The sequence below is a fragment of the Sphaerodactylus townsendi genome, linkage group LG09 (genome assembly GCF_021028975.2).
Source record: "Sphaerodactylus townsendi isolate TG3544 linkage group LG09, MPM_Stown_v2.3, whole genome shotgun sequence".
Taxonomy (NCBI): Eukaryota; Metazoa; Chordata; class Lepidosauria; order Squamata; family Sphaerodactylidae; genus Sphaerodactylus; species Sphaerodactylus townsendi.
Window position 1 is genome coordinate 21121359 of NC_059433.1, and position 15558 is coordinate 21136916.

A 15558-nucleotide genomic window follows, 5' to 3' on the forward strand; every position below is an offset into this window, starting at 1 on the left:
TTACAGTAAGAGATGTTCAACAGTGTAACAAGCTACCTAGGGAGGTGGGGAGCTCCCCCTCACTGGTAGTCTTTGAGCAGTGGCTGGACAAACACCTGTCTGGGATGCTCTAGGCCAGGGGTCTGCAACCTGTGGCTCTCCAGATGTTCATGGACTACAATTCCCATCAGCCCCTGCCACCATGGGCAATTGGGAATTGTAGTCCATGAACATCTGGAGAGCCGCAGGTGATCCTGCATTGAGCAGGGGGTTGGACTAGTATGGCCCATTCCAACTCTACGGTTCTAAGGTTGTGTAACAGTAGTTATGTCCCACTTTTCTTATCAACTGGATTGAAAAACACTTCCATTGCAATGATGTCATCAGGTTGCTTGGTGACTATGTTTCCATGGTTTGGGAAGGAGTTTGCATGTGAGACTCCATGACCAATAGCTCCCCCCCCCCAATGCAAATGGCACACCTATTATGTGTCTCAGTGTGGAGAACACCTGCCTGTTAAGTTAGATAAAGTTCAGTGCGGCTTTTGTTACGGCCGAAGCAGCAAACAGAGTAGCAGATCAGCGGAACAAGATTAATGATCAGAAAATGATTCTGTGCAAGACTAAGAAACACGGGCTAGGCTCAACAGATAATTTTACTGTTCTGCTTATTTTTTAAAAACTTAAATTGCTATCTTTTTAATTAACCATCATCTTTCGGTGACCGATTTTGTTCAACTGATCTTCGGTGCCGTTTTACAACAGCATGTCCTTGCTTGCTAGAGTGGTTCGACCCATTTTGTCTCCCCAAATAGTGGAGGCACAGAACAGTGGCTTCCCCCGCCCATTTATAGCAGCACCACCGGGATAGTACACATACCTTTTCCTCATATGTTTGCAGCCTCTAGCTCTGGAAGGCCTCTGCAACCTGTTGGAGCCAGACATCAGCAGCTAAAACAGATGGGGAACGGGAACATCTTTCCTTATGATCTTTAGCAGAGGCGTACTGGGGGTAAACGGCGCCCAGAGACAAATTATCTCTGGGATGCCCCCCAGGCTCCGTCCCCCACTGCCGGTACCTTCAACCCCGCCCATGTCACCAGTCGGGGGGGATGGAAGGGAGGGGGGAGTGCAGGGTGGGGTTGAGGGCGCTTGGAGGCAGCAGGAAGTCCTGCTGCCTCGTCGTTTTTGCATGCCTCGACTTACACGAATGGGGTCGAGGCACGTGAAAACAACAAGGCAGCAGGACTTCCTGGTCATGTGGGGGGCTGATTTTGCGCCCCCATGTGACCAGAAGAGTGGCACCCAGGGACAAGGTACCCTGGTCAGTGTGAGTGTGGCGCCCAGGGACAAGGTAGATACGCCACTGATCTTTAGTGACTCCAAAGGGGACCGCAGAGAGTCTTCACTACCCACTGGGGTCAAGTGGGAGGATGGGGAAGGAGTACAAATCATGGGCTGCTGCTTTGCTCTGAGGGAACGTTTCCTTCGCAGCAGAAATTTCTGTACAGATACACGTACGATTATAGCACAGCTGACCTGGAAATCCTGCAGTTAGCGAGAATGGGAAACCCTGATGTTTCCACTCATTTTGGGTCTTTGCTCCTTCCAGGTCACGCCCCCATCCCAGCGAAGAATGAAAATTGTCATTTTGGGGTTTTTTTAAAAATAACTTTTAAAAGATAATATTGATATTCTTTATATCGCTATTGTGCAGGCAGACCCCTCTCCACACTGCTCGCAGGGATCAACAGCCCTATCGTGGTGCCCCCCACCCTGGAACGCCCCCGGAACACCCCCATGCACCAGCCACGCCCCCACACCAGTGCACACCTAGGGCATCATCCCCCCTCGTCCCATTAGTGCTACGCCACTGGGACCAGGTGACCCATATGTATATATACATATGCAGAGGTGGGATCCAGCAGGTTCTCACAGGTTCCCGAGAGTAGGTTACTAATTATTTGTGTGTGCCGAGTGGGGGTTATTAATTGGTGATTTTGCCACGTGATGTTTGCCTTAGTTACGCCCCTCCTCTCAGCAGTAGCGCGCAGAACTTGAAGCAGTCTAGCAGGAGGTGCACCGGCGTGCGTGGCAGCCTGCGCCTGCGTGCATTCGTTTCCCACCCAAGGACCTGTGCAGCAGCTGCGTCCTTGCCACAGCCCCGCCCAGGAATGCCCTGCCCATGGAATGTCCGGCCACACCCCCGTCATGCCCCGCCCAGCCCCATTTGGCGCTGTGCCACAGTTTGAATCCCACCACCATGGGAACCTGTTACTAAAATTTTTGGATCCCACCACTGCACAAATGAGATATCAGGCAGGACACCTGAAAGATAAATCCTATATTTATCTTTCCTTCTGGCACAAGTGTTTCTGCTCTCTTCACACCAACCTTATGAGATAAGTTAGGCTGAGAGGTCTGATGTCTCCTAAATAATTTCATGTTAGAATGAGGATCTGAACCTGCATCACACCAGTTCTAGCCTACTACTCTGCATTGGCTCAGTATTTACACCAGGCTGTGTTCTTTCTATATTTGTAATTCTTCTTGACTATCTCTTGCTCATGTGACGCTCTTGGCTTGTGCAGACTGCCCATTCACTAGAGCTCACATCACCAGACTCCCACCTGCTTTCTGTCATCACAGAGACCAAGTAATATTCCTTCTTGCCTGCCACTGGGATCATGTCAGGGTTGTCTGTAGTTGGTCAGAATCTCATTTTTCATTATAGCTGTGGGGATGGGAGAGAAAGAGAGATGGGATGGTACTCTGAAGCCCTATTTGTTTAATCTGGAGAAATATACTGTTCTTTAGAGAGTGGAACCAAGCTTTGAGTCAACAGAGGATTTAACCCAACCCACTGCCAGGGGTGGAGGAGGAGGAGGAGGAGTTTGGATTTATATCCCCCCTTTCTCTCCTGCAGGAGACTCAAAGGGGCTTACAATCTCCTTGCCCTTCCCCCCTCACAACAAACACCCTGTGAGGTGGGTGGGGCTGAGAGAGCTCCGAGAAGCTGTGACTAGCTTAAGGTCACCCAGCTGGCATGTGTGGGAGTGCACAGGCTAATTTGAATTCCTCAGATAAGCCTCCACAACTCAAGCAGCAGAGCTGGGAATCAAACCCGGTTCCTCCAGATCATAGTGCACCTGCTCTTAGCCACTACACCACTGCAGTGAGGGGGGACTGCCGTGCCGCTGCCCCAGAACACCACTGGAATGCCCCAGAATGCCCCAGCCATGCGTCTGCCCTGGGGGGTGCCCAGGGCATTGCGTCCTTCCCGCCCCGTGGACACTACACCACTGCCCACTGCCATATCTCACATCCCCCACTTTGCCCCATTTTCAACCCACCTCAGCAGTTATACCAACGAAATGCAATTAATGATTAATATCAGCATCCCAGGCTAACCTGTTCTCATCAGATCTCAGAAGCTAGGCAGGGTTGACCCTTTTAGTACTCGGATGGGAGATCACCAGGAATACCAGAGTCGTTGTGTAGAGGAAGGCGATGGCAAACTACCTCTCTTAGTCTCTGGCCTTGAAAACTCTTCGGGGTTGCCATAAATTGGCTGAAACTTGCCAGTACTTTGCACACACCTCAGTACTCTGGTATGGTGGGTGTATCACGGTTTTCTGCCGCCAAGTGGGAATTTGTAGCAATCTTATCATCAACCAACAGATATAACTTGATGGGTTACCTGAATACTTATACCAAGAATAAAACATTTGTTGGTCTTAAAGGTACCACTGGTCTCAAACCTTCTCCTGTGAAACGGCGTAGTCAACCTTTTTTAAAAAAGTGCAAAGGAAATGGAATGTACCTGGTATCCTATTGAGCGTCACCCAATAATGTTCGTCAGGACTGAAGGTATCTTTGGACCATTCAAGGAAGTCAGTGGCGCAGGGATCGTTGAGCACAAAGTCTACAAATTCCCTTGAGACCGCAATGTAAGCAGAGCCAGTATAGATTGTCAGATTGTGTGGAGGAGGTGTTTTCCTCACCAAAGTCCACAGCATGAAAGAAAAGAGACTGTATCTTTGTTCCCTGTGGATATAGTTTGTCCTTCGGGCTTTGAAAGGTGTAGGCAGAATCCCTGGGGCGATGTTTTTCCCTTTAAAACTCTTCAGGTACTGAATTATTTCCTTGTTGGTTTTCAAGGGGAAATCTTGGCCACAAGTGTTGATAACATATTTCCAGGGCACTTGGGATTTCACGAGATCGTTCATGCAGTTCAAATCTGCCTGAAGCCTAGAGATCCCAGCGTAAACCACCCACTCAGCTTTTGAAGCAATGAACGTATTGGGGAAACAGCCCAACAATTTTTTGACCCTTGTCTGAAACTCACGGCTGGCTTTCTTATCTATATGGATGCAGTATATGTTTTGCGGCATATAAATAGCCCTGAAGAGCCTCTCAAACATATCAAATCGTTTGTGCAGAGTCATAATGTAGGCAATTGGGAATGCAGCTTCTTCCACAGAGAGGGGTCTAGTGATGTAGTGATTTTGGGTCACATAATCCGCACAGTTTGATTGCCCAAATGATCCAGTCGGCAGGTTTTTTGGTACCTGAATGGTCTTTCCTTCAATAAGGGCGTCACAAACTTCTGTTAAGTCCCTGGCTGGTAGTTGGTGGTATGTGCTTGACGTGTTTTCCTCACATATTCTAGTATACAATATGACTGAAAACAAAATGCCAACGGCACAACAGGCCAGAATGTGACGCATTCGAGAAATCATGATCCCTTCTGAAAACACGGCATCCACCTGAGAGGTGGTCAAGTTCGTTTGATTGGGCAGCAGTACTTGTTTGGTGAAGGCAATCCAAAACACAGCAACTAGGCCATAAATACCACTAATCTCCACAGGACTTATTACTGAATAAACACGTTTAGAATCGCACTGGATGGCAGTGCCACGCTAGAATCCCATATGCCACTTCTTCTGTGCCATGCACTGTTTCCTTCTTTGCTTTCACTTGGAGAAGGTGTGTCCCAGTGGATCGATCCTGAGTATCAGAAAAGAAACACAGCAGTCAAAGTGGTGGTTGTAAAACCACAAAAGCGTCCATAAAATCATGTTCTTAAAAGGAATCGAAGGCAGATCTAGTCTGTCTCCTGTTGCAAGAAGGCAAGATCATAAATCGTCAATGCTGTTCCTCACAAGTCCATGCAATTAAGACCAGTGATGGTTCCCTCTTGGAGATGACATTGGAGTTTCACACAATCGTGCCTCAATGTGTTGTTGAAGGCTTGCACAGCCAGAATCAGCTGGCTGTTGTGGGTTTTCTGGACTGCGTGCAGGGACGTAGGTATAGATTTTTTATGGGGGGGGGTTCGGGGGTGGGGCCACACCATCACCCGCCCCTTGGGCATGGTCCCGCCTCCCCAAGCCCCGCCCCTGGCCTAGCACTTATAAAAGCAGCTCTCCAAGGCCGGGGATGGCAGACTCCCCTGCCCTGCCCTGCTCCTCCCGCACCCTCTTTGGGAGTCCATAGCTTAAAAACTGCGCCCCCTGCAGGCCCAGAACTGAAAAAACAATGAAAATACACAAAACCCACAAATGAGGGGGTGGAGCTTCAGACACGCAATGGGGGGGTTGAATCCTTACCTACGTCCTTGCATTGAACAATGTCTTCTAATTGTTATGTTCCTTAAGCCCAGCAAACCAACTGCAGCTCAGGCATGGTGGTCTTTTTTCCCTAGTGGTGCCTGCTGTTTCAATCAGAGCAAAAAGAAGAGGAAGAATCATCTTCCTTCCCCCACCCACTCAACAAACACCTTGTGAGGCAGGTGGGGCTGAGAGAGTTCTGAGGGAACTGGGACTAGCCCAAGGTCACCCAGCAGACTTCCTGTGGAGGAGTGGGGAAACAAACCTGGTTTACCAGACTAGAGAGATGCCTTTTTTTTTTCAAATCTATTTAGTGCCGAAATTGGCTCTCTTCGTGGATTCAGCCAGTCTGACCATGCTCTCTTAACAACTTCACCCCTCTGGTTCAGGGGGGGCAGTGGGGTTACATTTTCACTGAGCAGGAAGAAAAAATAAGCTGATTATTTCAAGGACTGAAATCTTTCAAGCATTGGGTGGCAATGCTGAGGTGACCAATTTCATGTTTGTAGCACAAGGCAATTAGCATTATTGTTTCGCTCTGTAGCACAAGGCAATTAGCATTATTGTTAAGCTCCTAGGTCTCTCAGTGTTTGCTTGGTGGGGGCTATATTTATATAGGGAGCTGATCACCTGCTACCATGTTTCCCCGAATATAAGACAGTGTAAGTGTAAGACAGAGAACAGTGTCTTATATTAATTTTTGCTCCCAAAGATGCGCTATGTCTTATTTTCAGGGGATGTCTTATTTTTCCTGTGTTCTGTTTGTCGGGCATGCTTCCAAACAAAAACTTTGCTATGTCTTGCTTTCGGGGGATGCCTTATATTTCGCACTTCAGCAAAACCTCTACTATGTCTTATTTTTAGGGGATGTGTTATATTAGGGGAAACAGGGTAAGAGATTGCATTTAGGTGCTAAGGGCCAGAAGTGGCCTTTTGGTTCAGGATAGGCATAATACAATGCGGTCAAAGTTACATGACATGTCATGAGTTGCATGACAAAAGGCACTGTTTTGTGACTGGGGAGGCAGGCTGGGAACTTACGGTCTCATTGCTGCAAATCTAGCCTTGTTGTCGTAAAAAGCCAGGGGTTCAGATACTTCAGAAACTCAAAGAAAGTGATGCCATTTAGAATGATGAAACTTAGGGCAGTTTTAGACCAACACAATGCACAGGGCCAGGTGTGGCAAACCACAATGACTGACTTCTTTCCTCTACACTCTCTTGTGCTGGGGGCATCTCCCTCCCTTAAAGATCCGGCATGGTGCAGTGGTGTAGTTGACTCGAATCAGGGGGACCGGGTTTGATTCCCCACTCCTCCACATGAGGAGCAGACTGTTATCTGGTGAACCAAGTTTGTTTCCCTGTCCCTATTTATGCAGCCTGCTGGGTGACCTTGAGCTAGTCACAGTTCTCTCAGAACTCTCTCAGCCCCCACGTGTCTGCAAGGTGTCTGTTGTGGGGAGAGGAAGGGAAAGGAGTTTGTAAGTTGCTTTGATATTCCTTACAGGAGAGTCAGGCAGGGTATTCATCCAAAGGCTTCTTCTTTTTCTTTTTAAAGCTTCCCGTGGTGGATACATCACTGCGGATTTTATTTTTGTTACTTGTAACTGATTTATTTATTTAAATATTTCCCATCTTTTCCCATAGCTCAAGATTGTTCAGAATCCACAATAAAAGCATCACATGACAACAACCTCACCCCCCTCCCAAATTCTGCACCCAAGTCTCATAAAATGTCTCCAACTTACATATCACTAAAAGCTCGGGAGAAGCAGCCTTACAGAATCTCCAAAAAGTTCCCAAGTTCCCCCAGAAAGCTCATTCTGTAAGTGGAAGCAAGCTCTCAGAAAGCACGGGGCCTCACTGACGCCTTTCCTGAGGGAACACTCAAAAGCTGGCAATCTGAAGAGGATAGCTGGGATCCAGTGAGGACAGATGGTCCTTTAGGTACGTTGAACCCAGCCAATGAAGAGCTTTGAGGGGAGCAGCAGTGGTGTAGTAGTTAAGAGCCGGTGCACTCTAATCTGGAGAACCGGGTTTGATTCTCCGCATTGCCCCTTGAGCTGTCAAGGCTTATCTGGGGAACTAGATTAGCCTGCTGGGTGACCTTGGGCTAGTCACAGCTTTTTGGAGCTCTCTCAGCCCCACTCACCTCACAGGGTGTTTGTTGTGGGGGGGGGGGGAAGGAGTTTGTAAGCCCCTTTGGGTTACAGGAGAGAAGGGGGGGGGTATAAATCCAAACTCCTCCTCCTCCTCCTCCTCCTCCTTCTGATTGACTGGATGCTTGATAACATTCCGCATCATTCAGAATCATCAAACGTGTGGAGTCAGACTGCTCTTTGACTGAGCAGGATCCATTTCTATTTGTTAGAGCTGAATCATTAAGCCAAAACCCAGGGTTTCTGTTGACCACCTCCCCAGCTGGTTTTCCAAATAGAACGGCTCACTCATGAGTAACCCATCAGCTTTTAAGCTGCCTTAGCAAATGCCAACACCACTCCATCCATTATTAGTGGATCAAATCCCTCCGGATCATCAGCTGTCATCAGTGGCGTAGCGCCTGCGGGGACATGGTGAGGGTGTTCTGGGGGCATGGCAGGGCACGCCAGGGCTGGAACAGGGGCATTCTAGGGTGTTCTGGGGGCGAACAGAGGCAGCAGCGTAGATACCATGGGGACATGTGAGGACAAATGTCCCAGGCGCTCACCATTGGATCGTATGGGGGTGCAGAAAAATTGGGCTCATTTCTATTTTTTTGTATGCCACCCCTCCCTCTCTCCACTCTCTCATTCCCCTTCCCTAACCCTACCCCTCTGCTAGGGTGGGTGGGCCAGTTCCAGATGCCAGGCCCCCTCCCCTCCCTTGCATGCTACCCCTCCCTCCCTCCTCTAGGGTGGGTGGGCCATGTCCAGATGCTGGCCCGCTCCACTCCCTTGCATGCCACCTTTCCCCTCCCTCTCTCTGCTAGGGTGGGCAGGCCATATTTGCTGAACCCCTGGAATCTTAGCAAACTCCTATCTACTTCATTAGTTCCTATTGGAAACAATGGAGGATAGGGCCACTCCCTTGGGGAGTCCATGCTTTGGTCCCCCAAACCAAGCTTCACCAAACCCGGTTAGTATCGTCAGGAGAGTCCCCAAACCAATCCCCTGAAAGTGTGGTGCCTGCTATGGCTGTCACGCACCCACCTGAGCCAAACACCGAAAAACACTAAGAAAAATGTTTAAAAACCACAAACAGTGAGGCCAGGACATGAATGGGGGGCAGTTCAAATTGAGAACCCCCCCCCTTACCCCATCCATGGAGCGAGCCATGGCTGGCCAACTGGATGGCAGCCTACTGTGGTTCCCAGCCCAAACAATGGAGATGGCTGCCAGGGGGGTCCATAACCTTGAACCCCCTGAACCAAACTTCACCAAACTTGGCTGGTATCATCAGGAGTGTCACCTGATGATAGCCTGAAAGCTTGATGTCACTAGCCTAAAAACTGCACCCACTGCCATCCGACAGAGTAAAAACACTAAAAATGGTTACCAATGGAACCAATAGTAGATGGGACTACCCTTTTGAGGGACCATAACATTGGACCCCCTGAACCAAACTTCACTAAACCTAGGTGGTATCATTAGGATAGTCTCCTGCTGATACTACCCAGGTTTGGTGAATTTTGGTTCAGGGGGTACTAAGCTATGGACCCCCAAAGTGAGTGACGCATCCCCCATCCAATGGTAATTAATAGTAGATGTGGTTACCATTTTGAGGGTCCATAACAGAGAGAGAAGTCTGTTATAAGAGAAGTCTGGACACAGTGTATAGCAGACCTCTCTGTGATACACCTCTGAAAATGCCAGCCACAGCTGCAGGCGAAACGTTAGGAACAAGATCTACCAGACCACAGCCACGCATCCCGCAAAACCCACAACAACCAACATTGAAAGTGATGCTGTTTGTGGGTTGGGTGGGGAATCTACCCTGAAACAGCATCATTTTCAATGTTGTTTAAACTAGGGAGCCCAGAGTCTCCCTGTAAGGTGAATGTAAAAGCTTAAGTCCAATGTAAAAGGAGAATCTGGGCTCTCTAGTCTAAACAACATTAAAAGTGATACTGTTTCAGGGTGGATTCCCCCCCCCCCCCCGAGAAGCATCATTTTCAATGTTATTTAAACTAGGCAGCCCAAAGTCTCCCTTTAAGGTGAATCTGACCCCCCCCCCCAGTTTAAACAATATTGAAAGTGATGCTGTTTGGGGGTAGATCCTCCCCCCCTCCCCGAAATAACATCATTTTCAGTGTTGTTTAAACTAGAGAGCCCAGATTTTCCCTTAAATGTGGATTTAGAAGGAGAATCTGGGCTCCCTAAACAACTTTGAAAGTGATGCTGTTTCGGGGTGGATTCTCCCTTTATGGAAAATCTAAAAGGAGAATCTGGGCTCCCTATTTTATACAACATTGAAAATGATGCTGATTCGGGGTGGATTCTTGCCTCCTTCCCCCCACAGCATCATTTACAATATTGTTTAAACTAGGGAGCCCTGGGTGTGCAGATTTGTGTGTTGGAGCATGTTCTATAATGTGATGGTGCAAAAAAAAAATCATTCTTTTGTTGTGGTGGTGGTGGTGGGGGGTGGCCGCCCATATAAGGGTGGGTGGGTGAAAAACTCAGATTTTTGCCCTGGGCTCCATTTTTCCTAGCTACACCTCTGGACGGGGGTGTGGCAGGAGCTCAGGGTGCCCACGGGCCCCAGGCACACTTCCCCCTTGCAGCAGTGGCGTGGGAGGTTAAGAGCTCGTATATCTAATCTGGAGGAACCGGGTTTGATTCTCCGCTCTGCCGCCTGAGCTGTGGAGGCTTATCTGGGGAATTCAGATTAGCCTGTACACTCCCACACACGCCAGCTGGGTGACCTTGGGCTAGTCACAGCTTCTCAGAGCTCTCTCAGCCCCACCTACCTCACAGGGTGTTTGTTGTGAGGGGGGAAGGGCAAGGAGCTTGTAAGCCCCTTTGAGTCTCCTGCAGGAGAGAAAGGGGGGATATAAATCCAAACTCTTCTTCTTCTCTTCCGCCCCTGGCTATCATTTATGCATGCACTGCTTATCCCACAGTTGGATTCTCTTAACTTTGCATTTATTTATTGGTTCGATTTAATAGGCAGCCCACGCCTGAAGGGCTCAGCAGTGCCATTTTTATGCCATTTTTTTGTTTCCCTGTCTGTTTTTTGTTTACACAGGTTACCCTTCTGTAAAAGTGCTCCCCGCTGAGCCATCTGCCATTTTGCCCACCTGCTTCCTTGTTTCAATGCAACCTCCATTTGGGGGGCATTTGCTGTTGCTTTTTAAAGCCTGCTGACTTTTGTTTTTAGCCATCTTTGTTCTATTTATTATTTTTATTATTTATTTCTGAGGCTTTTATACCGCCCCATCCCCGAAGGGCGGTGTACAATAGATAAAAGCAACAATACAAATTTAAAACATTAAAAAGCAGCAACAGTTAAACAGTATTTAGTGAAGGAATGAAAATATAAGTGGCGTCCAACAGCCTAATTTTAGAATTCCCTCCCCACCCCACCCCAGAAGGAGGCATGACGGTCTCGTTGGATGACAGATGACCCAGATATCAGGGTCAAACAAGGGCCAGACAGGGAGGGGGGCACCACATCAGCGGCCAGTACCTCCAAAGGCCCGGCGGAACAGCTCCGTCTTACAGGCCCTGCGGAACTCGCCAAGGTCCCGCAGGGCCCGGACAGCTGGAGGAAGAGCGTTCCACCAGGCTGGGGCCAGAGCCATAAAGGCCCTGGCCCGTGTGGAGGCCAGCCGCATCATTCTAGTCTCGCTTTGCTAGACCAGCCTTGTCAGCTTCACCGGGTTCACTGCCCCAACAATCAATCTGCACTGTTACAATTAAAAAGAAGTCTGTCTGATCGTCCTGAAACGATGTCCCGAAGAGTGGGAGACACTATTGTGGCGTGGGCGGGAGAAGGCAGAGAGCGATAGGAAAGCTTGAGGAAAGCTAAATCGCTTGGGGATATTTCTGGGAATCTCATCGTGTTTTGGTGTTGATTAAGAGTTGTGGTTCAGTTATATAAATGTTTTAATTATACACACAAGCCTTTACTGGCATACAGAACAGGACGTTTTAATTATGTTAATTAAAAATAGAGTTTTGAAATGTGCAGTAGAACCGGTTCTTTTCCCTTCTGTAAATTAGATACTATCTCTGGCTCATTTTTTTTTTGCAATCTCATCACGTTTTCCGGATTTTAGCATAAAAGAAATATGGTTTCTCATATGGAGTCAGTTTTGACTCGTGCATTTTGAACTACACAGAAACTTTCAACGAAATTCCCAGGTTGACAAACAGACACCTCTCTGGATTATTATGGTTATAAACACAAAAAGCTGAGGCGGGGAATGACGGGGCGTAATGCCCATTGGGCAAGGTGGGCAGCTACCCAGGGCACCACCTTGTGGGGGGCATCAAAATGCAGGGTTCGTTTTGGGTATTTTAAGTGGTTTTCCATTTTTGGCCTGCAGGGGGTGCAGTTTTTTGGCTAGCGGCACCCAAATTTCAGATTATCATCAGAAGACTGTCCTTATGCTACCCCCCATGTTTGGTGAGGTTTGGTTCAGGGAGTCCAAAGTTATGGACTCCCAAAGGGGGTGCCCCCATCCCCCATTGTTTCCAATGGGATCTAATAGGAGATGGGGGCTACAGTTTTGGGGGTCCATAACTTTGCCCCCTCTGAACCAAACTGCACCAAACCTGGGGGGTATCATTAGGGAAGTCTCCTGATGAGACCATGAAAGTTTTGAGACTGTGCCTTCAGAAATGTGCCCTCCCCTCCAGCCTGCAACCCCCATTGACAGCAATGCAGAAAACTCAATGCAGAACAAAGATTCTTGGGCAAATTTCTGGGATGTTCCTGCAGGGGGTGCATTTTTGGACATATCAGCACCAAAATTTCAGGATATCATCTGGAGACTGTCATGATGGGACCCCCCAGGTTTGGTGCAGTTTGGTTCAGGGGGTCCAAAGTTATGGACCCTCAAAAGGTAGCCCCATCTCCTTAGCAAAGAATGGAGGATGGAGCACCCCCTTTGAGGGGGTCGTGGTGGAGTGGCCGCCCATGGGGGGGGGGGGCATCCAACTCAGGTTTTTCCCAGGGCTACAGTTTGCCTTGTTATACCCCTGGGGAATGCCCATGTCTAACGCAGAGTGTTGTAATTAGGTCTTCTGCCCCTCTTTGCTTCCTTGCCCTTTCATCTATTCTCAAGCCCTCATCAATCACCTTCTTCCACATTGCTCACCTCCAAGCGATCCCCGTTAATTTCAACGTAATTTTCTTCAGCCTCATGTGTTCAGCATCCAAGCACATTGTCCTATCGATATCAGCTAGCAAGTCACACACCAAGAAATCAGGAAAGGAATAGTTAAGAAACTGTACAAACTTACCTGGTGATAGCTGGACCGATCCGAAGGGTTCCACAGAATGCTGGGATGGAAGTCTGTTGAGAAGAAACAGTGCCTCTAGCTTCAGTGAAGACTGATGTTCTTCTGTTTCATTATATACCTTTAAGCAAAGAGCACAGTACCAGAAAGCCCAGGCTGAGACATTTCACGACTCATTATCCTCTGACCACTTCCAGTTATCACACGATCCAGCCTTATCTATGAACCAGCAAAAGTCTTCAATAGATCTAGAGCAGCCATTGACCATAACTGCTGCAGCGAATTTTCATCTGGAGTTTTGAGTGAAATTCACTTGTCAGCAAATATCGTTTATTCTCTCTCTCTCTCTCTCTCTCTCTCTCTCTGTCTCTCTCTCTGTCTGTCTCACACTGCTGTGCTTGCTTAATCATTCTCTTTGCATCATTGTCTCTTTTTGAATGCAGCTGGCTTTGCACAAGAGATGTGTGCTATACAAACAAGTATCATATGACACTACTGTGCTAACCATCCAGTTTGTACACCTCAACTGCAGTTGTTGGGAAGAAATACATGCTATTATTAAAAATGACACCCCTCCTGCAAACTGCAAACTGCATACTTATTAGTTTTCAGTATGGAGAACAAGTTTCAGTTCAGTTTTTATTATGGCAAACAACCAGCAAACCAAACTAGCGGATCAGCTGTAAAATAATAGTTAATGGCATGCAAAGAAGGAAGATTCTGTGTTTGTTTGATAAGACGGAAAGGTTCAACAAATAACTTTACCATTCTGTTTATTTTATCGTGCTATATTTTAAATTAACCATTTAACCTTTATATCTTGTGCGGTCTGGTGTGGCTTTTTAACACAAACCATGAGTCTTTCCCCATTGAAATGGCCTCACACTGAAACTGTGATGGGATTTGGCAAGTGCCAGTAACACAATCCAGTAATGAAGGAGTTAATTGTTGCATGCTAATTAGTTAGTGAGGTCAGAAGTCAGTGACCAGGTAATTGATACCTATTGGTTGGGTGGGCTACATGCAGGTCTGCACGTAGGCTTTAGATATATCTTCTTTGTGTTGCACTCTGCACGTGCTCAGTCAGTTCAGTTCACTCTATCCATAGCTTAGTAGCCATGTAATAGTCTAAGCAGCAAGCTGGCTGTTGCTGCTAGCTAGTAAGAAAGATGTTTATTGTTTTTCTTCCAAGTTTCCCTTCACTGTAGTAAGTAAACTTTATTTCAGTAAAGCAACTGGTCTCTGCCTCATTATTGCATTAACTCTGCTAATTAAGTATTTGTCCACACAACAAACTGATTATATAATTACCAATTTTGCCAGATGTGTGTAACATCTACTTCGGATAAAACGTATTATAACAATTATGGATGGTCAGAGGCGTAGCAAGGGGAAAAGCACCAGTGCACCGGTGCGTCCTCCCTTCCTGCCACGCCACGCCACGTCCAGTGGTGGGATCCAAAAATTTTAGTAACAGGTTCCCATGGTGGTGGGATTCAAACAGTGGCGTAGTGCCAATGGGGCTGGGCGGGGCATGACGGGGGCGTGGCTGGGCATTCCAGGGGTGGGGCAATAATTTCTCTGTTGCTGTAAAAAAAAGTTCCTAATTTCCAGCTGGTATCTTTCTGTCCATAATTTAAACTCATTATAGCAAGTCCTATCGTCTACTGCCAACAGAAACAACTACTTCTCCTCTAATTGACTGCCTGTCAATACTTTCAAATACTTAATTTTGTTTCTAGAAATCAAAAGAAGGATACTTTCCTTAAACAAGGAACTTTACCATATTTCTCAAACATGTTTTTAAAACAGCCCAACAGGGAGAATTATCCCGTTTTCTACCTTCGCTAACCAGCCATATAGGAAACAACAGGACTTTATGATTTTTGGACCTAATGGAATTTCTAACGGAAAAGCAGACCCAATTAGTAACCCCCTCTCGGCACACACAAATAATTAGTAACCCACTCTCGGGAACTGGTGAGAACCTGCTGGATCCCACCTCTGGCCACGCCCCAGGAATGCCCTTGCCACACCTCCACAGGGGCGCGTGCCTGGTGCACTGCACACCCCCCCTGGCCGCTTTGGACCTACACCTCTGTGGATGATTTAATGTTTCATGGAATTTCAGTCTCATCCAAGAGTTGGATGCCCAGTCACTGCACCCAAAGAAGCATCCCGGCGGTGTGGGGAGGCTCGAAAAGTGAAAGAGCCCCCCCACCCCTGAGAAGCCTCCTTTGGTCTCAATGGACTTATGTCACCCAAAAGGTCAGCTTAAGTCCAACGCACGGCCTGCTGGCATAATGCTGGCAAATGGCAACCCAGGAAGCATTTTCAAGGGGGTGAGTGCAGACAAACAAGGGTTTTTGAAAACATTTGCAAAACGTTTTCAGGGACTTGTGCAGAATGGGCCAAAGTTTTACAATGGGTGGTGTTATGTGGCTCTTTAAATTAGCAACACTATCCTTCAGAGCAGGAACTTTTCACTGCAAGTTAAAAGTGATTTTTTTTTAAGAATATGAG

The 15558-nt window shown here is 47.6% G+C and overlaps 1 protein-coding gene across 1 annotated transcript in view; it reads right to left on the minus strand.

Moving 5' to 3' along the window:
- The window catches only part of GCNT2 (glucosaminyl (N-acetyl) transferase 2 (I blood group)), a 62798-nt gene extending 49651 nt beyond the window's left edge, over positions 1–13147 (minus strand). Inside the window, exons 1-2 of the mRNA XM_048508351.1 lie at positions 13039–13147; positions 3802–4988 (exon numbers count right to left, since the gene is read on the minus strand). Coding sequence (XP_048364308.1) covers positions 3802–4720 — 919 coding nt within the window. The 5' untranslated portion in view covers positions 4721–4988; positions 13039–13147. The remainder of the gene's footprint in view (positions 1–3801; positions 4989–13038) is intronic.
- Between the last annotated feature and the right edge of the window lie 2411 nt (positions 13148–15558).